Source organism: Chroicocephalus ridibundus, chromosome 2, assembly GCF_963924245.1.
Source record: "Chroicocephalus ridibundus chromosome 2, bChrRid1.1, whole genome shotgun sequence".
NCBI lineage: Eukaryota > Metazoa > Chordata > Aves > Charadriiformes > Laridae > Chroicocephalus > Chroicocephalus ridibundus.
In genome coordinates, this window is record NC_086285.1 from 4,411,355 (window position 1) to 4,435,928 (window position 24,574).

The window sequence follows — 24,574 nt, forward strand, 5'->3', positions numbered from 1 at the left end:
CAACCTAGAATTGCTGCCTTTTGGATAAACAGAGTTTGGATCAATTAGAGAACAAAGTGTCCATTGCATTTGCAAGGAGGAAATTTGCCTGGATTCAGAGAATTTAGTTTCTTGGGATTTTGAATAATTATGTGATCTTGTAATGAATCAGACTAAAATTTGTATAGCTAAAGCAGCGTAAACATGCCTCATTTTTCTTGGGATATAGGGTATTTCAATGCAAAACAAATAAACAAATGAGCTATAAAGAATTTACTATGTTACAGTATGCAACTAGAGAATGAACTATTTGTCCAAAGAATGAAAGACTGTGGGGTTATTTTCTTGGCTTTAACTTTCCTACCTTCACAGTGTGATGTGGCAGTTTCATGGTATTTCAGTTTTCCCACCTGCAAAACACAAATTTTATTTCTCTTTTAACTATAGCTGGTTTTGAAAATTAACACTTTATCAAAACAGGGGGAAATGTCTTTTGAGCTAAACAGAGCAGAATCTGGCCCAATAAAGTGAAGGATTCCCAAATCACCCATCAACAAGCTTGTGTGGCCTAGTCTTCATGTACCTACAGGGAAAACATAGTTACTTAACAAAAGTAACATTTTCCTGTTGAACCTGCTCAAAGGGGTCACTATTTCATATGAGCCTGTGGGCTGTGGAATCTACAGGTTATGCAGGATTCAAAGGAAAAGAAGGTGTGTTAGCAATGGGGGAAAAAACCTGGATCAGATCTCAAGCACGCAAAGCAGCACATAGGTGATGGGACTGACTGGTAAGGGCAAATGTATCTTAGTGAAATAAGCACACCAGAATGCATGCTGCATAACCACCAGCATTAGTCTGTGTTCTCTTTTTCTCACAGAAATCATATTATTCTGCATTTTGGCGTGTCTACACTGCTGGCTATGCAGCATCAGTGACTTCACTCATTACAGCTCTAATTGTCTTTGCTGCCTTCAGGTAAAAAAAAAAATAATTGGTCTGTTTTCAGGATGTGTCAAGATAACCTCATCCTAATTCCTCCCAAACCCTCTGTTTTTTTTGTTTTGTGGGATTTTCTTTATTACTATTTTTGAACTCTTCTCAGATATTACAATGTTGATTGGAACATGTCTTTTTCTATTCACGTTGTGGCATTTCAATGCAGATGTTAAAAAACAAAGCTGGCTAGGCAGTTTCTCGTAGTCTCTTTAACCTCACCGTACAGTGGAAATGCTCCAACCTGTTCTCCCTATTAATATAAAACAACTATTTCTCCAGTGCATAGCAGGACATGCTCTGCAGAAACTGAGTGTCTTATGCCCTGAACCTGTAGTCATTCTACGCTGTCCATTCCCTCTCTTTCAAGACCATCGATTACATAATTGGGAGCTATAGAAAGAGATTTAAAGATATCTAAATATCATGTTTGATGATGATCAATATTAAAGAAATGGATTCTGGTTTTGGTTAGTTCCAATGTACTTGGACAAAAGCCTTAAGCTACTCTGCAGATAAGAGTGAAGAGAACAGAAGCACCTTCCTAACCAGAGTAGATTGGCAGTCTCAGAGGTTGTATCACATATAGAGGGTCCCAGGACCAAGAGTCTGATATGTTCAAACCTTGAAGGAGATTCCTTCAGTTCAAGGTCAACCTGTGGACAGGGTCATCTAGGGAAATGCAGTCTAGGGTAAGGCAGCTACTTCTTTGGCCAGAAAGGGGCTGAAGGGACAATTTGCAAGCTTGTTCAACAACAACAAAAAAACCCCATGCTATTTAGAATAATATATTTAGAATAATTAAAAGGCATATGTCCCCAGGCATAAGTCCCAGTTACTCTCTGCTTCTGACTTCTCCTTTATATGTGTAGTGATTCAAGGAAAATTGTACTAACATTTTTATTAGCTTAAACAGACATTAACTGTTCTGCCCCCTTGTGTCTAGCTGCCTCTTAGTGACAGATCATTTATTTGCTTTGGAAGGTGTCTGTAGTCACCCTGTATTCCCACTTGAAATTTCTCTTGAGGAACAATTTTTATTTTCTCTTTCCATGTCAGAAAATTCCACTGTACACGGAATTACATCCATATGCACCTGTTTGTCTCCTTTATCCTGAGAGCAATTGCTGTTTTCACCAAAGATGCTGTTTTGTTTGCAGATGAAACTATGGACCACTGCCTAATGTCAACGGTACTATACTTCCCCTCTCTTAATCTTGATTTAACACTTAATTCTTGACCTGAAAAATACACAGAGATGTCTTAATCCCATTTCTCTTTAGTTTGCTAGAATCGAAATCTTAAAACAAACAGTACTGCAAACCTAAAGACTAAGTGCTATGGGCTACATTCAGCTTTGGTACGTAAGGTACAGGTCTGTCAACTCTAATGAAGCTGTGTCAATTTCTGTCAGTAAAGATTTTAATCTGTAACAGAGGGCCAATGTTTCCCTTTCAAAAAACTGAAGTAAAGTTAACAGAAATTATGGAATCCCAAACCTCTTGAAATTTTGTATTGAATTCCTCATTCTTGAGTCTTAATTTTGCTTATGCTTGTAGAGAAACCAGACACAATGGAGAGTAGACCTAACTATTTTTTTTTTCTTCTTCTGCATTTCCAGGTTTCTTGTAAGGCTGCTGTGGCATTTTTCCAGTTCAGTATTTTAGCCAATTTCTTCTGGCTTCTTATAGAAGGGATATACCTGCAAACACTGCTTTTGCTGACCTTTGTTTCAGACAAGCAGTATGTATGGTGGTTCATAGTTACTGGCTGGGGTTAGTACTCTTCTCCTCTTTGTGCTGTTTAGTATTTCCATTTGCTTTTAGAACTAGATAAAATATATATTTGGAGATAAAAAGTGCTTTTCGAACGTACCATGTTACTGGTGAAAGCTGCCCATTTGTACAGTGCTACTACATCAAAACCATACCATTATTCTGTCTGTCTTCTTATTTTGTTAGATATTTAACCATTCAGAGCTTTGAAGGAGAGGACAGGATGGATTACTAGAAGCACTGTGATATATCTACTTGGAAGACTGCTGCACTTGTATATATGATTGGAACTAATTTCATGCAACTACAGTGATTTAAAAGTTAGCTATCTAATCTAAACTATCTCTCCAGGTTTCTCCTGTGGTCAGTAGAGTAAGGTATGCATGCCATGATGGCAATTAATCCAGCCCTCAAGAAGATGAGTAATGTAGCTGGATAACACCCTGGAAACATGTTGCCTTCCTCCACTGACTAAAGAAGTTTGAGTGACTAACTTGAGGTTGACATTTTGCTTTTAGTAAGCAGAATTAGATTAATCTTAAATCATGTGAGTTCAGGCCTAGGAATTATAAAATTATCTTTTTTTAATTATTTTTTTTCAGAGACCTACTGGCTTTAAGGAATCTTTTGAGTATGTACAGCAATTAAAATTATCTCTGATTGTCAGACTATGTGCACATAATGCATAAAATTTCTTTCACTGCAGGGAATTGTTTATTGTGACCTCACCTTGTTCTTGCACCTCACCTTGGATATTCTAAAATAGGGGCACCCCCATTGAGTGGTTTTATTGCCATTTTTGGCATAGGAGTGAAATATAAATTATTCTGAAGTAAATAGTAATTTATCCTTCATCTTCAGATTCTCAGGCTTTTTTCTTTTTTTTTTTTTTAATTGTAACTAAGTTTTAGAAGTCTGAGTTCTATAAAGAGGATGTTGATTTGGAGCTATTCCAATTATGATTGCCTGAAACTAAATGCTTAGACCTTGATTAATCACAGCTAACTTGAGATAACAAAGGAAACCCCGTAATTAACAATGTAGTAACCCTTATCTCCTTCTATAATCAATGGAAGGTGAGAGACATCTCAGGGGCAACTCAGATCTTAGGTGATATGGATGTAAATATTTCTCTTCATTAATTAAAAACACAACTTGAACTGATTATGTTCCCAACTTAAAGGCCTTGAACAAAGGTCTAAAATTAGGAAGGACAACTTCCGGGCCTTTCCTATGGATGTCAAATGATACTTAGGAAGATACTACCAATACTACTATAGAAAATGTCACCTGCTTCAGATTAGAGTCCTTTTTGTGGCAGCTTTGAAAGTCACTTACTCTTTGGAAATTCAATTCCACAAAAGGACACCAAAAGCAATTGCTAGTTTATAGGCCTGTTTGGAAAGGAAAAAAAAAAAAAAAAGAAAAAACTATTCAGTCATAAATGTAGAAGGATAAACAGTGATAAAGTGAGGCTAGAAATCAACAGTTCCTGGATTTAGCTAAATTTTCATGGAATTTTCATCAACTGATGGGTCCAGAGTGATTAGTAAAGGTTCTTCAGGACAAAACTGTGAAGTCTTCCAGATAGTGCACAGAGTTGTAGGCTGGCCGAAGTTCACAAGATAAAAGGGCTCTAGCTAAATAAGTGTTCCAGCTTCATAAGTGCTTGTCATTCATACCCAAACCTTCAAGTAATTCCTAGCTGCTATTTTTGAAAACACTGTTTCACTGCATCCCCTATTCTCTTCTATTTTCATTTCATTCTCCTGCCTATTTTTTCTTTTTCCTTTGAACTGCAAATTCTTTCATGAAGTTACTTAAAATTGTCTGACCCATTGTTTGACCTTTAATGTATATCCAATCTGCTGCAATGTGAACCCTCTTTGAATAAAGTTTCCATGGGCACAGTATTCAAAACAATTTCATTTTGTCCCATGTTGATTTGTCCAGGAGCACCCACTGCTGTGATGCTTGCTTGGGTCCTCACAAGAATCCATCGACAAAACACTGGGTAAGAGGTTGGATAAGGAAGCCAAAGACAACATATTTTGTATTGCATTTTGATTTTCTGGTGGGGAAAAAATAATTATAAAAGCCAGAAAAGCAAAAAACTTATTCCAAAGTGTGTCTCTAATCTTTATGCTTCATATGCAAATAAGTGAGAAAGTTTTAAGTCTTCTGATTTAGATGTGTATATATGGAGTAATAAAGCCTGGAAATATCATAGTAAATATTGACATTTCATTTAGTTTCCTAATGCCTGGTCCTTGAAATAATTATATTTCAAGAAAATCACTGCTTCTGTATAAAATCAGCCATAAATTACTAAACCTAATCTCTTCAATAAGTACTTCCCAGGTAAACATATTATGCCCTGGTAAGTATCTTCTTCACTCAATTGCATTCAGTTCTTTGATTCTTTATTTTATTTTATTTTATTTTATTTTATTTTATTTTATTTTATTTTATTTTATTTTATTTTATTTTATTTTATTTTATTTTATTTTATTTTATTTTATTTTATTTTATTTTATTTTATTTTTATATGAGACAGGTATAAAGCAGATGATTGTTTACCAAAAGCTGCCCTGAAGGCTTTCAGGTCATTTTACATGGATGATCAGTTGGAAAAGATATTATTTTACACCTACCTCCTCGGGACTCAGATTAATGTTGTAGAAGCAGTTCTATAGTCCACTGCATTTGAAACATTCCATTTTTCTTTTTTTTTTTTTCATATTACTGGAGAACACCTGCAGAAATTCTCCACTCTAATGCTTCAGAAGTGGAAATGGTCTGCCTTTCCACATCATGTGCTTCTTTTTTGTAGCCAGGAGAGGTCCAAGGAAGATTTCATTTTTCCTCCTTTCCCACTGCTCCTCTTCCAAAGAATTGCTGGGTTTATATATTGGATCTGTAGCAGAAGAATCCGGCACAAGTTACAGAGTTCAGAGAAAGGTGGAGAGCAGGAACAAGACCTTTTACAAGTTTTCACAGGCTTAAAGAGGGGCTGAAAAGTGTCTGAACTTCGGGTGCCCTTCCACCAAAGTGCCTACCTGCTCAGTTTACTTCTCTGATGTATTTTAGGTGTCCACTTTAAAATGAGATTGTGTCCCGCTATATTTATCTCCTTTGACTGCAAAGGAAATGTAGTTGAATAGAGGCACGAAGACATCTACAGAGTCAGATGAATCCCATTGCAGATCCTTCATTCGTTTGGTTGCTCTTCTAATATTGACTATATAAAAAAATTACAGTATCAAAACCACTACTCGTTTACCTAATAGCCTAATGAATGGAAGCCCAAGTCCTTCAGACACAGCTGGTCTGAACTCCCATTGCTCACGTTGCAAAGGTACACCTTACTCTCAGAGGCACTGGGATAAACCACCATCTGTAGGCATTGTTATGCAGCCAAATATCCTGTATCACAAAACTGGAAGGGAAAACACAGGAAGGGGGAGCACGATGTAACCTAGCTAGTGCAGCACTTGACTGGAGAGAGTTAAACTGGACTGTAGTTGATGTTAAACACATGAACAGCCCCAAAAAAGGGACCAGAAGCCCATTTTGCACTCTCTTTTCAAAGTACCTTTACTAGGGCTCTAGATTTTTTGCCTATTTCCTCATGACTGCAAAGTCATTACAATTATGGATGCACATTTATTTAATCTCTCACCCGTACTCTGTAAAACAGTCACTTTTTCAACAGAAAAGCAGGAAAGAAGCCTGAAAATACAGATGTGCTTTTCTTGACTTTGCTTTTGTTCTTCAGCCTCTTACTGAATAAATTTCCTTTAGATCGGGTTGCACAGAGACTTTTAGAGAGTTATCAGGGTATGAGTTCTGGCAGGGACCTTAAAACAGTGATTTAAAACTTAGTGTCCATCAGTTTCTTTTTCTGTGATGGAAATACTTTCATGTGTTGTGGGAAGTTCACATGATACAGATAACGTGACTGGTTTTGTTTGCTGTTTCAGATGTTGGGATGATGATGAAAATGGAGTGGTGTTATGGATCATCAAAGGTCCCATTCTGCTAACTGTATTAGTATGTCTTTTTTTTTTCATTTTGCCTTGAGTATCTTTCGAAATGTAAAAGCTAAGGTAGTGTCTCCTTTCAGTAAGCTGGGAGAAAAGCAGCACCACAGTCTGTGGTATTGAATTTCAAATAGCTGAAAATTATTGTATAATAAGTGGTTTTGTCATTGTTTGTTTTGTTGCTTTTTTTTTTTTTTTTTTTTTTCCCCTAAAACCACCCTAAATCACAACATAAAGGGTAAATCCTATATTTTCTAGAGTCATGTTAGGACACAATGGAATTTTCTTGACACCTCCATTCCACATACCACAGTTGTGTCTGTGTCTCTGTAAGTCATTTTCTGAAGAAAGGCAATCCATACTGGCAAGATTCTTAGATAATATGAAGCTGGTTTAATAAAAGAAATACATATAGAACATTTTATATAGTATAATTTTAAAATGAGTTCTCATGATGTAAACTTAAGACAAAAAAAAATCTCCCTCATGCACACATTTATTCCATGTAAATTTAGGGAGGAACTGGTATGTCATTTAGGTCTGTATCTTTTATAATCCCTGTCATTAACAATGAAGAGAACAGGGGGTACTATTTAGACCATGTAAGATCTACTAGGTGCTGACAAGTACAAGGAGTTAATATCAGACATAAAATGATATTGAGATACATAGGTCTATATTAATTCAACATAACTTGCAGCATATCTTCATGTATGACTATATATCAGTGGGAAAAATGAATACTATTTATAATGCTATTGATTTTGATCTGAGAATAGATCTGCATTGGTTTATAGCAGTGCAATTCCTGTGACTGGGGTTTTTTGGTTAATTTGTATCAACTGAAGATGTGTCCTGATTTCTGGTAAATTTATGGAGTTTGTTTTGTCTTTTCAGATTAACTTTATTATATTTATTAATGTGATCAGAATTCTAGTGCATAAATTGAAATCTCAAGAGGGAGGAGGTAGCCATTCAAACCACTTTGTGTAAGTATTTCTGAGTCTCTTGATATTGACCTGTTCTAGCTGTTATAAGAAATGCTTTGTGGGCAGGAGCACAAAATGTTCTACTCCTTACTAATAGAAAGAGAAATGCCCAGAAGAAATAACAAGGTAAACTTTCCTTTTCATCCCAAATATCACATCTCTCTTTTTCTTTAGGGTGAGGAGGGTGGGGTGGATATGTTGGGGACAATGAGAAAAGTGAAATATAAAGTATTATAACTCCAAAAGGACCCAGCCTGAAAGGGTAAACACTACATGTCAAGTAATGCATCCATCTTGCTTCCAGTCCTTTCCTCACAGATGGACACATAGAGAAAAATGCAGATAATTTCCTTTAAATTCTTAGCAGCAACATGATGCTGATGTTCTGTTAACTGAACCTAGTTCTTCCTGCTTATGATCCCCTTCACAATCAATGGGAATCTCATCAATGCAGTTAGAGGACTCTGGCAAGATATTTAGCTCATCCTAAGATATATAAATATGGCTGTTAGTTATGGCACAGGACCCAGCATAAACCTGTACCCTTCTGGAGGCAGAATACCCTAGGACATCACCAGTGACTCTCACACCGCTGTTTAAGCAACTGAATCAAGTCCTGTGGAAGGTGATGATTAGATCTCCATTGACAGTTTTGGAAATAGAGACACTTATATAGGGGTTACCTCCATGTGATTGAGAGTAGTCTCAAGAGAGTAGGTCAGAGTACTTAGTTTAGTGCCCCCGATTTTGCATGTATAGCAGGGAAAAGAACCCTTAAAGGTCAGTCCAGAAAACTTTCACGCTGATTTGTTCATCTTTGTTCACCAGGTGTTGATGTTGGGAGTGGCAGAAAGTAATTGTTCCATATCTTCGTTGGATGTGGTTGCCTCCATTACGGAGCTGTTCTCTGTATTAAAATTTGTTCCAACATATAATTGCTATCACTAATTTCATATTTCTAACAGTGCATTTTTCTTTAATTCTTGGTTTGTCAGGAGACTTGCTAAATCCACGTTACTCTTGATCCCCCTCTTTGGAGTGCACTACATTGTATTTGCATTTTTCCCAGAAAGCACTGGTCTGGAAGCTCGCCTTTATATTGAGCTGGGCTTGGGTTCTTTTCAGGTAAGCCAGACAAAATGTTGATCAATCCTAAGAGGTTTGGTCTCAGGATTTTTAAATTTTAAATTTACATTGGTTATTAGAGCTGGTGTTAATAATGTGCCTAAATTCCATACACATATTCCACCTTGCTCCTTTGCAAGCTCTTTCTGTTGTTTATTCCCTTATCTTATTACTTGAAATCTCACACTACTTTTGCATTCTGACCCAGACTCCGTGTTAATAATCACAAAAAAATACAATATCTACCTTTATTGAATAACAATGACAGAGTGCCGTGAAGACTAGTCCATGGATTAAGGTGAACTGATTGAAAATAATTCCACATATAATAAAGGTGATGATAAGAGAAATGAAAAAATAAGGGTACTATATAGCAACCCGTTCTGCCCTTACCCTTTAGCAGTAGTGAATCCATCATGTTAATACTTCTTTGTTTCATTTATTTTGCTATACCACTGTTCAGAACAATATCTTGGATTTGAGAGGCCTGGTACATTTTGTAATAAAGAGCTGAGGTCCTTTCCTTCCCCTTTCCCCTGTTACCCCACAACAGCTTGTCCATGTTGATATGTGTTAAACACGATCCCTCTTCCATGTTTACCTTTCAACCATGGCCAGAATCTTTTTGGGAAAATCTTTACTTGCCCAGGCCAAAGCATGGACCAGGTTGACATTTTAACAATACAGAGAAGCAAAGGCCAGTATTCCGTGCTGTGTCTTATTTGGTTTACTAATATAGACGTAGTTTAGCACTGTCCAGTGTTTGCCTGTGTTAACACTGTCTGTGAAATGGCTGGGCTTATGGCTGACAACACCCCTCTAAACAATGCCTGACTGTAGTTCTGGGTAAATACGAACCCAATAACCAATATCTTGTGAGTGAAAGAAGATAGTTTAGCAGTCAAGGCGTAAAACAAGAACAGGTCCTCACCCAGTTTATTCACTACTGTAAATATAGACTAGAACAACACAGAGGTCCCTACTACTTTGTCTGAGGAAGAACTTATTTGTAGGAGACAGTAAACAGTAAGTTAGTCCTTAGTGTTTCCATACAAGGGAAATAATATACATATAGTGTTGCTGGTCCATTGGGGAATTTAGTTCTGTTATGAAAACCCTTTAAATAGCGCCACATCACCTAAATTCCAATGGAAAAAATATGTATTTTTGCTGTCTTACTATTCAAATTTTGAGTGGAACTTGATGTCTATCTTTGATTTTATGCTTTAAATCGTGATGGTTGACTTTCTTCTCTCTACCCTCCCCATCCTAGGGTTTTATTGTTGCTCTTCTATATTGCTTCTCAAATGCAGAGGTGAGTAGCAAGTACATAAGATTATCAGAACTTTTTAAACTCATAGGTCTTTCTTGTTTTTGTTTGTTGTTGTTGTTGTTGTTGTTTTTATTTTTTTCCTTTTTGCAGAATAGATCCATGCTTTGATCTGCTCCTGGAAGTGTGAAATATGCATATCTTTTTTTTTTTTTCCTTCGTACCTTTGTTGACTTTATTTCTATTCCTACAGTTCTGACAGAAGGACACAGTATAAGCTTTGAAGCAATGACCCTTTACAAATGGTTGGTGACTTTCTTGTCAGGGGACTGTTTTTCTGCTTTATGTCTGATTGCTATCATGGTGATGTCTCAATGGAAAGCTTGTAACACTCCTTACTTTAGGTTTATATTCTCCTAGTGAGTTTCTTCCCTTTCCCTTTCCCTTTCCCTTTCCCTTTCCCTTTCCCTTTCCCTTTCCCTTTCCCTTTCCCTTTCCCTTTCCCTTTCCCTTTCCCTTTCCCGGGCAGCCTATGCATTTTCAGTAGTTTTATTCAACAACTTTCTTACCTGGTTTTGTAACATTTTTAGAATTTGGATAAATTCCCTGTAGTACATTTTAGAGAGCCTATCATTTTAAAAAAAACAATTTGCTTGCACCTTGCCCCAAAGAGTAGAATGAAACAAAAGCCAGGAGGAAATGTAAAAACACATCTCATCCTCAGAAAAGTGTGTAGGTTAGATGAGGACAAGGACCCACTAATGGTGCCTCAGTCTCCCCACTAGCTTAGAGTGGACACTTCTCATAGACATGGCTAAATATAGGTGAAATTAATCCTACCCAAGGATGAATGATGCCTAGAATATATTTTTTACTTAGGAAAACAATTTATAATGGCCATTCTAGTGTTGTTCGAGAGAGTGCCTTCAGGACTAATTGTAAATACAGAATGTTCTACTTCCCACCTGCCTTCTGTCTGCCTAGACTTCTTGCCAACAGTCTTTAAATAGTTTCCATATTGTATTTCCCAACACAAAAAACTACTAGGTGTTAAAAAAGGGACAGGCAGAGAGTGATCTCTGGCTCCAAGATTAAGTGGTATGGGTTGACTTGCATCCATGTTGCTTAGGGATAACCGCTTTTGGAGCAGATTGGCCACTCATTACAACTTGGCAGTGGATCCTTCCTGCATCTGTTACGGTTCCCTGCAACCATAAACAATAATTAATATTTTCTGTGTCTGTGTTTCTTCAGTTTTAAATATCTGCAACAATGTGATAGACTGTGCTGCTGCGAAGCAGGGTGGTATCTGTATGGGATGGGATGAAACTGATATCTCCTGGTGTTTGGAATAAGGTACATGGAGAGGTGAAAGGCCTTGAGCTTGCTGGGGTAGTACTGGAGTACTGGATTGGTGACAGAAGCCCCCTTTTATTTACTAGAGCCTTGAAAGCTCCAGACGGCATGTGTTATCCATACTTGAAGTTGCACACAGGGGCTGGCATGTCTGTGTGGTTAACAGAGAGAACAAAGGCAGAATAGGGGCCACCTCAATGATAAATATTGCCAGTGACTTGCATGGAGCCTTGATGTCTGAGATGTATTTCTGCGTGTCCCACCCTCCTCTAGGTACATCACAGTAGAGTCCATACCTGGTAGAGGATTAGATAACAGAATTACTAGATGAATTCCTAAGTTCAGAGTACTTAAATCACATTTATCTATACATACATCCCCTGTAAGAATTAATAGTCTGACTGAGTTTATTTGTGCATTTAATTTGGAGTGGGTTTGTGCTAATAATGGTACAACTATAACGCAGTCATAGATTTTTTGGTGGACGAGAAGCTCAACTTGAGCAGGCAGTGCGAACTTGAAGCCCAGAAAGCCAACCGCATCCTAGGCTGCATTAAAAGAAGTGTGGCCAGCGGATCGAGGGAGGTGATTCTGCCCCTCTACTCTGCTCTGGTGAGATCCCACCTGCAGTACTGCATCCAGCTCTGGAATCCTCACCACAAGAAGGACATGGACCTGTTGGAATGGGACCAGCAGAGGGCCACGAAGATGATCAGAGGGCTGGAGCACCTATGCTATGGGGACAGGCTGAGACAGTTGGGGTTGTTCAGCCTGGAGAAAAGAAGGCTCCAAGAAGACCTTATAGCAGCCTTCCAGTACCTAAAGGGGGCTACAGGAAGGATGGGGAGGGACTCTTTATCAGGGAGTGGAATGATACGACACGGGGTAATGGCCTCAAATTGAAAGAGGGTAGATTTAGATTAGATATCAGGAAGAAATTCTTTACTGTAAGGGTGGTGAGGCACTGGAACAGGTTGCCCAGGGAAGCTGTCAATGCCCCATCCCTGGAGGTGTTCAAGGCCAGGCTGGAAGAAGCTTTGAGCAGCCTGGTCTAGCGGGAGTTGTCCCTGCCCATGGCAGAGGCGTTGGAACTAGGTGATCTTTAAGGTCCCTTCCAACCTGAACCATTCTGTGATTCTGTGATTTTCAGTACTAATGACAGCTGCAGAAGATAGCAGCTATGTGGTTAGAAGCATTTGACAAATCTTCTAAGTTTGGGATGGCATTTGCAAATCACTTTGTAGACTTTCAGGAGAGCCACCCCCTTGCAGGAGAACCAGGTGGTGATGAAGCTGGACATGAACAGAGGTAACAGGGCAGAGTGAGCACAGGAACAGACTGCTCACATGAATGGAGGCAAGGACTGGGTTCTTCCTGCACCTGCTTGCACTCCCTCTGATACAGCTTGGAGTGTGAGCTGCTTTATGTAGGGCAATAGAATCTGCTTTCCCCCTGTCCCTTCACCCAGGTCCCAGAAGTGTCAATAGCAGAGAGTGGACCTACAGGGTTGTTCAACCTGCCTGTTACTTTTGTGTCAGATGGTAAAAACATGAGTTTTGCTTATGCTTTTGAGGATCCTCAAGGCCTCTCTCAAATCTAATGTGTATTCAAGTTGATTCAGTATCTTTTAGAGTCAGTAAGGGATCTTTAAGAGGGCTTTCTATCTGGATAAAGTGAAAGGCTGGAGAAGGACCCTTATTGTACATAGCAGGTCACAGCAAGGAGGCACAGAAGTTTCAGTCTGAGGAAAAATAGAAATTATACGAAAAGGTAGAAATATTTATGAAGCAGACCTACAAGAATAAACAAAGAAACTGCAGTCAAAAACTGTGCTATCATCCTCTGAATATTGCAAATTAAGTCTGTTTATTTTCAAAAGTGAATAGGGACACAGTTAAAATTCTTCTAAAAATGCATTAAGTCTTAATTCTGATTGATTTGGGTGCCTTTGTTCATCCATCTAGGCTAAGTAATCAGGTATACATTTTGGCATATTTTACCTTCAATGTCCACTAAGTCTTAATTTTCTGATTCTTTGTTTTTAAATTCCTTTCCTATAGGTTCAAAGTGAACTGAAGAAACAACTGTGCAAATGGCAGTATCAAGAATACCTGAACTTCACACACAAACGCAGGACTTTGTCCAGAGAAAATAGTCCAGTCAACTATGTCACTCAATTATCACTGCTTGAAAAAATTAGTCCAAAAAGGAAAACCTCTGTGTACCAGAATGGTATAACTTCTATCTGAGCTTTTCTAGCAGGACAAGTTGCTGTGACATTGTAACACACTACTGAAGAGATGGCCAACTTGGGTTCTTTATGGCTTTCCATAGTGTCAAGAGCCTTCCATGAATTTCTTGTCCTGAGTGTGAGCTGCTTTTCTTACCTGGTACAGATCACTGTCACAACCCTGGTTCTCTCTCTCAAGTGTATAAAATCCACTTGTTTTGTTGTGAAAAGCCGTACCTTGTGCTAGTGTGAAACAACAGGTTAGAAGCAAAACCCAAAACCTATATCAATTCCTCCCAGGCCCAGTATGTTTGTCATGTCTTTGTTAGTGTTTCCCAAAATCTCCAGTTTTCAAGAGCACTATTCCTAATCTTAATTTGAAACAGTTATGGGGTGGCAAAATGTTCCATAATGATTAATGTTTTGCTAGTTGTTTTGAGACAACTTGAGCCAACTTAATGGAAATCACACACAGAAACTTGCTAAGCAACCTCCTTTGAAAGGAATTTCAAGGTGTCGCAAGAGTGACACAAAAAGAGAATGAGTTCCATTATCTGTTTGGGTTTTTTTCTTCCATGCCTGGTGAACAGGGAGACTGAATTAGTCCAGAGGACCCCAAGCCCTTTCTTGTCCATGGGAAAACATGGAGTAGCTGAACATTAGAGAGATTATGAGTATATGAAGGAAGAACACAGAGCAAAGCCAATGCAGCATGCCAGATGGGCTACCTTGAGCTCAGAATGACTTACAGTCTTACTCTTAGTGCCCAGATGCTGGTCCTTGTGTAGCTGGAACTGACCTTCTGTCATCATAACCTTTAAGGTTGGCTGTATTCATCAATGATATACAGAATTAAACTGCTTTTGTGCTTTTTGGGGGGCCTTCCTTTGAGGACTAATCTGGTGTGATAGCTGTGATTATCTCAATCCCATCCATAATTTCTCAGCTCATTGTCATTCTACTCAGTGACATTTCTGGGTTCAGAATTATCAACACAGAAGTGTGGTCTAGTAAAGCAAAATATGGTCTAGTATAACAGAGTGAACAAACGTGCTTGCATCACTTCTTCAGGTGGCCTTTCTCTTTCTTCAGAACTGAGTTGGACACTACCTCAGACTCTCCAAAAATAAAGAAAGGGCACACAAGGTGTTCCTTTCAAGATGGGATGGTTCCCAGGAGAACCTGCATCCAAACTTAAAAACACTGCTAGAGACCATGGCCATTCAAGTATGTGGTGACTTTCTGTGAAGTGCAATTTCACTTTAGATCTAAAAAGTAGTGCTCCAGTCCCTCATTTTGCTGTACTTTTGGTTAATTATTTAGGCCAGGGGACATTTGACTTTGTGGAAATCTCTTAGTTGGTTTTAGGTGCTTCATCTCTCATTCCATTGTTAGAGCAGAGATGAATTGCCCAAATTTCTCTATGTACGATTCAGATCAGTCATTTATTAGTCAGGCATTTACCCCATCTGTCCCAGTGAATCAGATGCTCTCTATAACACGTTATTTTGTCTATTTAGACCTCCTTATCAGTTTTCCTTGTAAAAGTAATCCTTGCTCCTGTGTTATTGCCTAGCATAGTGATGTGAACACATTTGTATGATGTACATCTATAAAATGTAAGTGATAATTACAGCTGTTTTGAGTGAGTAATTTTTAATTATATTATGTCCATTTGGATGTTTCATTTGAGACTTTATAAAAAAAGGACAGTCTTATAATTATGTTTACTACAGATACAGTTTTGAAGCCAATGGATATATACAATTTTGTCCTCTTCACCCAATAAAAAAATTTACATTACATGATCTTGCAGCCTGAGTGAATGCCCCACTCCCCTTCCAAGACACCATCACTAAGTCACAGGTCTGTGGAACCCTGCTTCTATCCATTTTTTAAAGACCATTATTTCAGGTATCTGAATTACTTCTGAATGTTTTATTGAGGAAATAGTTATGTTAAACATTACTAAGTTGTCTATATGAAGAAACTGATCCTTATCTCTTCATCTGTCTTTGAGGAGGAACAAAGTTGGAATGAATTATCCTTCTGCTTTTGGCAGACTTTTGTTCTTCCAAAAAACACTGGCCCAAGGCTTTATGTCAATGGACCCCTACTCTCCCAGTACAACCTCCCCTTTATTTTCTCTCCCACTTACCTTCATGTTTATTCAGTGGATGTATGAGCCATCTTGTGTCACACAGCAGTTCCCTCTTCCCAGCTGAGCTCCCAGGATGGCCTGCATTTGACTTAAAGACCATTTATATCAATACATATCTTCTGCCTTTATTACTGGGAAGTTTCTATACTGGACTAAGGATCCAGAAAAAGGGAAAATGATAGCTAGGAAAGGTGATAGGTTCCAGTACACCATGAAGGATCTTTCCATCTGTCATCCAGTGTTCAGTCTCCTCAGACAATTCAACAGCTCTCACAACCCCACTGTTCCTGGCAGAACCCCGCAACCTAATTTGTACCTGTATACCATCACCATGTACATTAATCTTGCATTAACTCCCCAGATATCCCTTTTTGCCTCAAACTCTTTCCAGTAACCCTTACAACTCACCTCACAGAGATCTAACCCAGTGCCTCAAAGGTTCTCCAGCAACCTCAGCAATACACCAGCCATCAGCTTGGCTAGTCCTTTGTCCAAAACGTCCCTGTATCCCTCCAAATTATTATTGCTATTAATATTTCCAAGCCTTTTATTTTTCAAACATTTTGGACTAGGATGTGTGAGCCATAAACTGGAATCGAGCTGTATATGAAGGTATTCTGCATATAGACAAAGCTACTATTTACATAATTTGTATAAAGAGCACATTTGGAACAACCTGGTGATGAGGTTAATAATCCTGGGGAGTGCAAAAGTTTCTTAGATAAAGGTTGTGTTTGGGTTGTGAAAAGGCTGCTGAGCCCTTCTTGATGGCACATCCGAGGACTTGATCGTGTGTGTAGGAGTAGGGAATGCTTCAGGGTTATATTGCTTCATTGCAGGCCCGCGAAGGCAGCAAAGGGTTTGCAAAAAAAAGGTGTCTAGAAGTGCGGTGTGGTCTGCGTGGAGGCACTGCCATCTCGTGGTGCGTGGTGTGTGCTGGGCACGCAGGTGGCCTGTCTGGGTGTGTGCAGTCCAAAAAGCCAGGCAATGCACCGAAACATTGCCCCCTACTCACAGCCAGTATGAACCTGATGTATGCCCTCTCTCAACGAGATTTGCATGATTACCAAAGGACAGCTGCAATATATCATTAAGTTATATCAGCTAGGAAAAGCTGCTTTATCTTCTTCTAATTCCCTGGCATCTTTTACACAGTTTAACTCTTCAAGTATTATTTTTAAATCCCTTTCAAACTACATTACAACCAGAAAAGGTTAAGAACAACTGTTTCAGTTGTTTTTCTTGGTGTTGTAGCAAAGACAGGTTGTTAAGGTAGCTGAAATTTCTCGTCAAGAGCAGATTTTTAACTCTTACAGTGTCAGCATATTTTTTCAGACAGCTTGATTGTGTGGACTCCAGATTTAAAGAAATTCTTCCAGCAGGCAACTTTATCTGCTTTTCCAATTCTGAGCTTGCCCAAGATTACCTTATCCACCTAGAGCTGGATTTTCAGAGCAATGCAGTGGGATAGTAGAAGCTATTGGGAGAAAAACAGGCTTGAACACCATGAAGGATTGCAGTGCGTCTCAAACTAAGGGAAGAAAAAGTTAATCAACTTAAATAAATGTATTGCATGACAGAGAATGATCTTCAGGAAAAATTAAATGCTGTGATAAGAAATACCCAATGCAATACTCTTTCTGTAAAGTAAAGGTGGTGTTCAGCTCACAGGTTAGGTTATGGCAGCAAAATTTAGGTATCTCTATATTGCAGCCTATATAAGCCAGTGGAAGTATTAGCAATACAGTTAGTGAAATCTGTGAGACACTCAACTCTCCTTAAAGAAAGCATCTACATTTGGCCAATGGTATAGCTGTCTAGACATCACTGGCTATTGGTCTGGAGGTGGTTTCTGCTACATAATCATAGCTATCAAATGCTATTTGAGGTGGCTTGGGGCATCCAAGACATCTGCTCTGTCCTGGAGATATGATCCAGACTTTTGGACATTTAAACTTTTCTGGAAAAGCAGATGGAGGCCAGGTAGGACACCACACAGCTCCTGAAATCACACTAGCTTCTTGCTAGTGATTTAAGCATCCAGTCCCTGCTCTTGGTGTCTGTTATGTGTAATGAAAGCTTGGGCACCTAGTCTATGTGTACATGCCTTCTTATTCCTTCAGTCCTACTCCATGAGATAAACTTCACCCTGTATCTAAAGCATATTAAAGGAGGGTCATAGGTTGATTTCTTTGTATTCAGGCTATCTGTGTGATTGCCTCACAAGCCAGTTATGACTTTTTTGGCATCTGCTAAACTGTTGTGCAAAAATGACTCCTCTCCATCAAACTCAATCTCAAGTCAAATTAGGTGAGTGGGCAAAGTTTATTGAATCCACACCCAAGATTAAAATCTGACACTAGAGAAGTCAAGACCAACTAATGGGCAAGTGACTAGATCCTCAAATGCAGAAATGGTTCCAGCTTTTTTGGAAATTCAGTGGTTACTTGTTGCTTAATGACTGGAATACACCACAGAAACTGCCAGATACAGTTTGATGCCTTTGTCTCACTAGATAGAAGTTGTCAGAAATAGTCCTTTGGTAAAGTCACAGACTGAACCTATAAGTCTTGATAACGTAGGGTTAAAAAGTGATTTAAAATAAATTTGAACTTGAGATAGGGAGAAATTTTAAAAAATCAAACTAAAAAAAATAAATTTTTGAGTATCTGAGTGAGAATTTTTCAGTTTCAGTAAATATAGCAGGATTCGAGGCAGTTATCTCCTTGGTGTGTTTAGAGACCTAGTAAATGAAGTTTTACCAATGTCGTGTTCTTGGAGCAAATGTGTTGTAGTGTGGTACTGTTTCTTCAAAATTGTGGATACTTATCATAGGACTTTTAGAGTGGTCTGAAAAACTTTTGGAGGTGCCTTTTCTTTCTCTGCCTCTTAACTATAAAAGGACCCTAAAATAAATCTCTTAGACTAGATGTAACCTTTAGAAAAAAGGCCTTTTCCAGATTCCCTGTTCCACATTTGTTAATCTCCCTTTGTAGTAAGGTAGTGACTGATGCTACCCTTCTGCACATGGTGGAAAGGGGAGACACATCCTGTGCCGCATGATCTAGCACTCAAAGAAAGGGCTGAGGCTGCCTCAGGTCACCTAGTAAATCCGTGTAAATGGATTACAATAGGGTATTTACAATAGTTTGAAATATAGCAAAAAATGAAAATTCATATATCTGCACTGTCCTCCTCAACTCCCAACTTGCCCATGGGCCCAAGACACCCTTTCAGCCCAGGCCCTGCCTCAGCAATGCTGTAGGATGCTGATCCCCATCTTAACAACAATCCTGCCCCACCAAGCAGGGGATCATCCCACTGATCTGGGATTGACCCGTAGGCTGAGGTCCTTCCCTGTCCCTGGACCTGTCTTGGACCTACCTCACCACCATGAACTTGCCTGATGATCTAGACTCTTGGTTGAACCTGGTCTCCATCTACAGGCTTTCCTTGCATCTTCACTGGGATGTGACTAGTCCTGCTGCTCATGCGATGCCCTGTGTCTCCCAGCCCTCATCCCTCGGGATTAGCCCTGGCTGCTCCCTGACGCATTTCTAACCTCAGTTTCAATATATGTATGTCCACTTTCCCATCATGTTGACCAAGAAGTCCAACAGCATCCTGGCCTGTATCAGGAATAGAGCGGCCAGTAGGACTAAGGAAGTGATTGTCCCACCGTACTCAGCACTGGTAAGGCTGCACCTTGAGTGCTGTGTTGAGTTTTGGGCCCCTGACTACAAGAAAGACATTGAGGTACTGGAGCATGTCCAGAGAAGGGCAACAAAGCTGGTGAATGGTCTAGAGCACAAGTCTTATTAGGAGGGGCTAAGGGAACTGGGGTTGTTTAGCCTGGAGAACAGGAGGTTGAAGGGAGACCTTATCACCCTCTACAATTACCTGAAAGGAAGCTGTAGCCACGTGAGTGTTGGTCTCTTCTCCCAAGTAACAGGCAATAGGACAAGAGGAAACAGCCTCAAGTTGCACCAGGGGAGTTTTAGATTGAATATTAGGAAAAAAATATTCAATGAAAGGGTTATTAAGCATTGGAACAGGCTGCCTGGGGAAGTGGTTGAGGCACCATCCCTGGAGGTATTTAAAAGAGGTGTTGACATGGTGCTGAAGGACGTGGTTTAGAGATGGACTTGGCAACGTCTGGTTATCAAGTAGACTCAATGATCTTAACGGTCTTTCCAACCTAAATGATTCTATGATTCTATGATTCTACTACTGATGCGATGTGCTAAACATCTTCCTCATGTAAGTCCACTGATTGATGGTGAAGGAAGACTGTGCATAGTTCAGTGATGGCAAAGACTTCACACCTGGCTAGTCCAGGACTAACTTTGCCCAGCAGACTTGCAGGACTCCTTCACATGAGTAAGCTAACCCTTTTAGCCTAAAAAACTCCATCCTGCTGCTTTAGGAAGAAATACAGTACCCTGTAACTTCACAGACAAAAATTTCTCTTTGGTGCAATTTTATATCAGAACAGACTTATACAAAATAATAATACATTTATTGTGTCATCTACAGCAGTATACATGTTAAAAACAATTTCTCAAAACACAAAAAAGTTTAGAAAGCAGCAATTGATATCTGTGTTTCCACCTCATAACAAAGCTGAATAACCCCAGATCCCAAAACCAATTAAACCAAATTTGACCAAAAAAGGTCAGTATTAGACCGAACAGGCCAATAAGTTTGTACCTTGACACAGTGAAAAGCCAAAATACAGCTTTCCATCCAACAACTTGGTACTTCTCAGAGCTATAGCATGTTGCATTGCCACTAAATTGACAAAAAGAAAGGAAAGAGAACAAACACACTAAATATTTGTTTTTACAGATTATACCGGTACACAAAGGCCTCTTGAGACTTCTTTGCAAGCACAAAGTCCATCGGAAAAGGCATATCCAGAAGCCTAAGTCATTTCAGACACTGAAGAGTGTCATATCACACAGTGTCATATCACACAGTAATTCTTTACATAGATGAATTCCCCAAAAGAAAGACGATGGGAAATTGCAATTTGAATCATAAGAAGGTGAAAGACCACAAGGTTCAAAACATTGTTCAAGCTCTGCTGGTGTGTTTTCATACACAAAGTACAAAGTGTATTTAGCTGAATTTAGCTCTTTAGTAAAGATATGCACGGAGCTTAACATCAGAGCATCCTTAACTACGACTGCATCTCCCTACCTTCCTAATGCAATTCTGAACTGGTTGCATATGCCTGACTGCTAAAAGCAGAGGATAAAATCCTTACTTCTTTTCACTGCAGATGCACTATATACCACGGTTTGTTTCTGGACACAGAAACACTGGACATATGGACACAATCTGACAGAGAAAACAAGACTTCCTGAAAATTGCTCTCAGTGAGAGCTACTAAGCCTTTATCAGGCATGCACCTCCCCCAAATCTGATTGGTAATACCCAAAAGAAGCCACCCCCAAGCTTTTCAAGACCTTTATTTCTCAGCATGTATGAAGCAGAACAATAGCGACTGGGCAAAGTTGCCAGGGGAAAAGTCATCTACGAGTAGACTTCCACAGTGTCAACATCTGTCTCTGATCTGGTCAGCTAGACTTCCTGGTGGAAAGAAACAGATACTTGCAAAGTATGAATCATCTTACCCTTGACTAGACATCAAAAATACGTTTGATGCCTGTACTCTAAAATTGCTCATTTCTCTCTTGTGACTACAGAGGAAAAATGGAGAAACTAGATCAATGAAAGACATCATCTCTATTGATGTCTAAAGTTAAGTGATGTGGATATCTCCTTAGCCACCTGCTTACTGACACAGGATCTTTTCCAGGACTTTGCCTATGAGCAAGAATGCCTAATGCTGAAAATGCCAGCTGTCAAAAGGGACATGTATTTAATATAGCCCTTGATATTTGATTCTTTAAGAAAGACAATCAGGTAAATCCAGATATTTGGTTGCATCCTTGTATTATGTACATTTCTACAGCTGTAGACCCAGGAGTCCAACAGACACTGCCTTGAAATAGATATTTAAGTCTAGATTTCCGACTTGGGAGCTGAATCCAACCCAGTGAGTTTATCTTAGTTTCCTAGATATCCACACAGAGCTCACAGATATGACATAGGAACTATAGGAGACAATAACCTTGTCTGGCAGATGGAGACAAAGCAGGATCCCATGTGGTGTCCCATATATCCTGCTCTATCTGTTCTTGCTACCTTGTCTCGCTTCCCTTTAGACCTTCCAAGCTATAACAGCTCTGCTGAGGTCATATTTATTGTTCTCCAGTGTCATGTAGCAGATGATTTTAAGCATCCTACATTTCTCTGGAAGCCTTGCCTACATGAGAAAATCTCAGAACCAAAAAAAAAAAAAAAAAGTCTTAACATCATGAAATACATAACCAAACCAAGGAGGAAAAGCTTAATTTGTTGAACTTTCTAGGTACATCCACTGAATGTGGAAACTATGAGGATTACCTTTGTCATTTGGATCCTGTACTTTGACATGTAAAAAGGCTTCACAGGACTTCATGGCAATTGTAAAATCACAGCTTGCATGTTTCTGTTGATGTTGAGGACACAGAGGGGTAAGTACAGTAGCTTCATCCAGGATGCAACATCTATTCTACATGTATCTTCTCAAACCACTCACTCACTGTCAAAAGGCTACAAACAAACCTGGTTACATTACTCTTTCTTCCTGACTCTCCTGTAATACTTGGATGCAGATACTCCTTGTGATTATAGCTGGCTAACAGTGGTCATGCTTTCCTCACCATCTCCTCTCTATCATTATTTTTTGAAGTAGATGTTGGATGGGAGACATCGAGAGGCTCATCAAAGACTGGATGATGCTACGGGCAGAAAGTTGAAAAACCACCCACTCATCTAGATTGTCCTGTGAAAATAGCTTGCAGTAAGTCATCCTCAGCCGTTTGCAGCGGTAGTTTTCAACCTTATTTTGATCTATAGGAGCCTTCACATAATTACAGGTAAGACAAAAGCCCTTCAGGAGCCTAACAAGCATATATTACTATACACAATGAATGAACTTATTCTCCTTAATCATCTTCCATGGATACTTCAGAAATAGTCTCTCACACCTCCACAGACCACAGGTTGAAAAACTGTGCCATAAAAAAAACGTTTCTGAAGCACTATTGAAAAACAGTTTCAAATAACAAGGTAAATAAAGCCAATTAAATGATTGGGGTTTGCATTTCTTTTGTTGCCACTGTTTACTAAAGTCACTCCTGACATTTTTTTTTTGCCATACTCTCTGAAATTTGTATATCTAATTTCTGGCAGGGCTGGGCTGGAAAGATAATGTGGTTAGGCACCTGCATGGTTCACAGGCCAGATTTAGTAAGGATTTAGTAGCAGTGTCAGACAGGTGAGCAATGAAATCTCACAAGCTGATACAATCAGTATATTTTTGCTACTTTTAATGTTGATTTCCTGCAGTATGGTGACTGACTGAGTATCCTATCCCTTTGATTGGAAACGGCAGCAACGCAGTTTCTCTTGTAACATTGTAACTGAAAACAGAAAAGGAGAAATCTGGGATCATTTCTGCCTTTAGATCTGACTGAATGAAAGCTCCTCAAAAACAAAATCTCATTTATACGTTTTCAAGAACTGGAAATCTTTCTCTTAGTTTTTATTGTTACCTTTTTTTTTTTTTTTTTTTTTTTTCTGAGGTGCTTAATACACTGCTTCCAGTTAATTTCCCTGCTGTTTAATATGGATTTGCATATATCTGTTTGTGCTTCCTTGTATTGGTTTTGCAGCCCAAACCAAGATTAAAGCTGAAACAAATGCAGCTGAATAGCATGATTATTTTTAGCCTTATCTTTCAACTGCATGACCAAAGATAAACTGTAGACTTTATCTGAAATAAAGCTGTTCGTATTACAGGAAGGGAGAAAGGAACTGGAGGCAAGATTAGTATGACAAGGAACATAAGCAAGCCAGCAGTTCTTTTAATTTCGAATTCAGAAAAAAGGTTTCTAACTGCCAGAAGAGTGATGTTTTACAATAACTTTCCAGTGGGAAGTGAAAGTGCAAAAAAGTAAAAGCCTACTGAATTTTAAAAGGGGAATTGATCAGTTTAGGAGTGGGAGTAATATGCTGTGAAAATAATGCTAATTACAGAATTACAGAGTTTCCTTCAGATTAAGCATCCTTATGGCACTATGCTGCTCTGGAACCTGAGGATCAGAAACCAACAGCTCTAACTCTGCTAAATATTTTTTATTCTTGAACATTTTGTCTTTGTGTATTTTTAGTTATTGATTTCTTTGCTCCATGGGGTTTATGGAAAAAGAAAAGAAAAGAAAAGAAAAGAAAAGAAAAGAAAAGAAAAGAAAAGAAAAGAAAAGAAAAGAAAAGAAAAGAAAAGAAAAGAAAAGAAAAGAAAAGAAAAGAAAAGAAAAGAAAAGAAAAGAAAAGAAAAGAAAAGAAAAGAAAAGAAAAGAAAAGAAAAGAAAAGAAAAGAAAAGAAGAAAAGAAAAGAAAAGAAAAGAAAAGAAAAGAAAAGAAAAGAAAAGAAAAGAAAAGAAAAGAAAAGAAAAGAAAAGAAAAGAAAAGAAAAGAAAAGAAAAGAAAAGAAAAGAAAAGAAAAAAGAAAAAGAATCTTTGAACTAATCAGAAG

At 38.7% G+C, this 24,574-nt stretch overlaps 1 protein-coding gene across 1 annotated transcript in view; it reads left to right on the top strand.

Moving 5' to 3' along the window:
- LOC134512354 (vasoactive intestinal polypeptide receptor 1-like) overlaps nt 1-15,348 on the top strand; it is a 37,670-nt gene extending 22,322 nt beyond the window's left edge. The window contains exons 6-14 of the mRNA XM_063327794.1: nt 860-957; nt 2,035-2,167; nt 2,597-2,750; nt 4,704-4,764; nt 6,734-6,803; nt 7,691-7,782; nt 8,778-8,907; nt 10,181-10,222; nt 13,594-15,348. Of these exons, the coding sequence (XP_063183864.1) occupies nt 860-957; nt 2,035-2,167; nt 2,597-2,750; nt 4,704-4,764; nt 6,734-6,803; nt 7,691-7,782; nt 8,778-8,907; nt 10,181-10,222; nt 13,594-13,782 (969 nt within the window). The 3' untranslated portion in view covers nt 13,783-15,348. The remainder of the gene's footprint in view (nt 1-859; nt 958-2,034; nt 2,168-2,596; nt 2,751-4,703; nt 4,765-6,733; nt 6,804-7,690; nt 7,783-8,777; nt 8,908-10,180; nt 10,223-13,593) is intronic.
- The last annotated feature ends 9,226 nt before the right edge of the window (nt 15,349-24,574 follow it).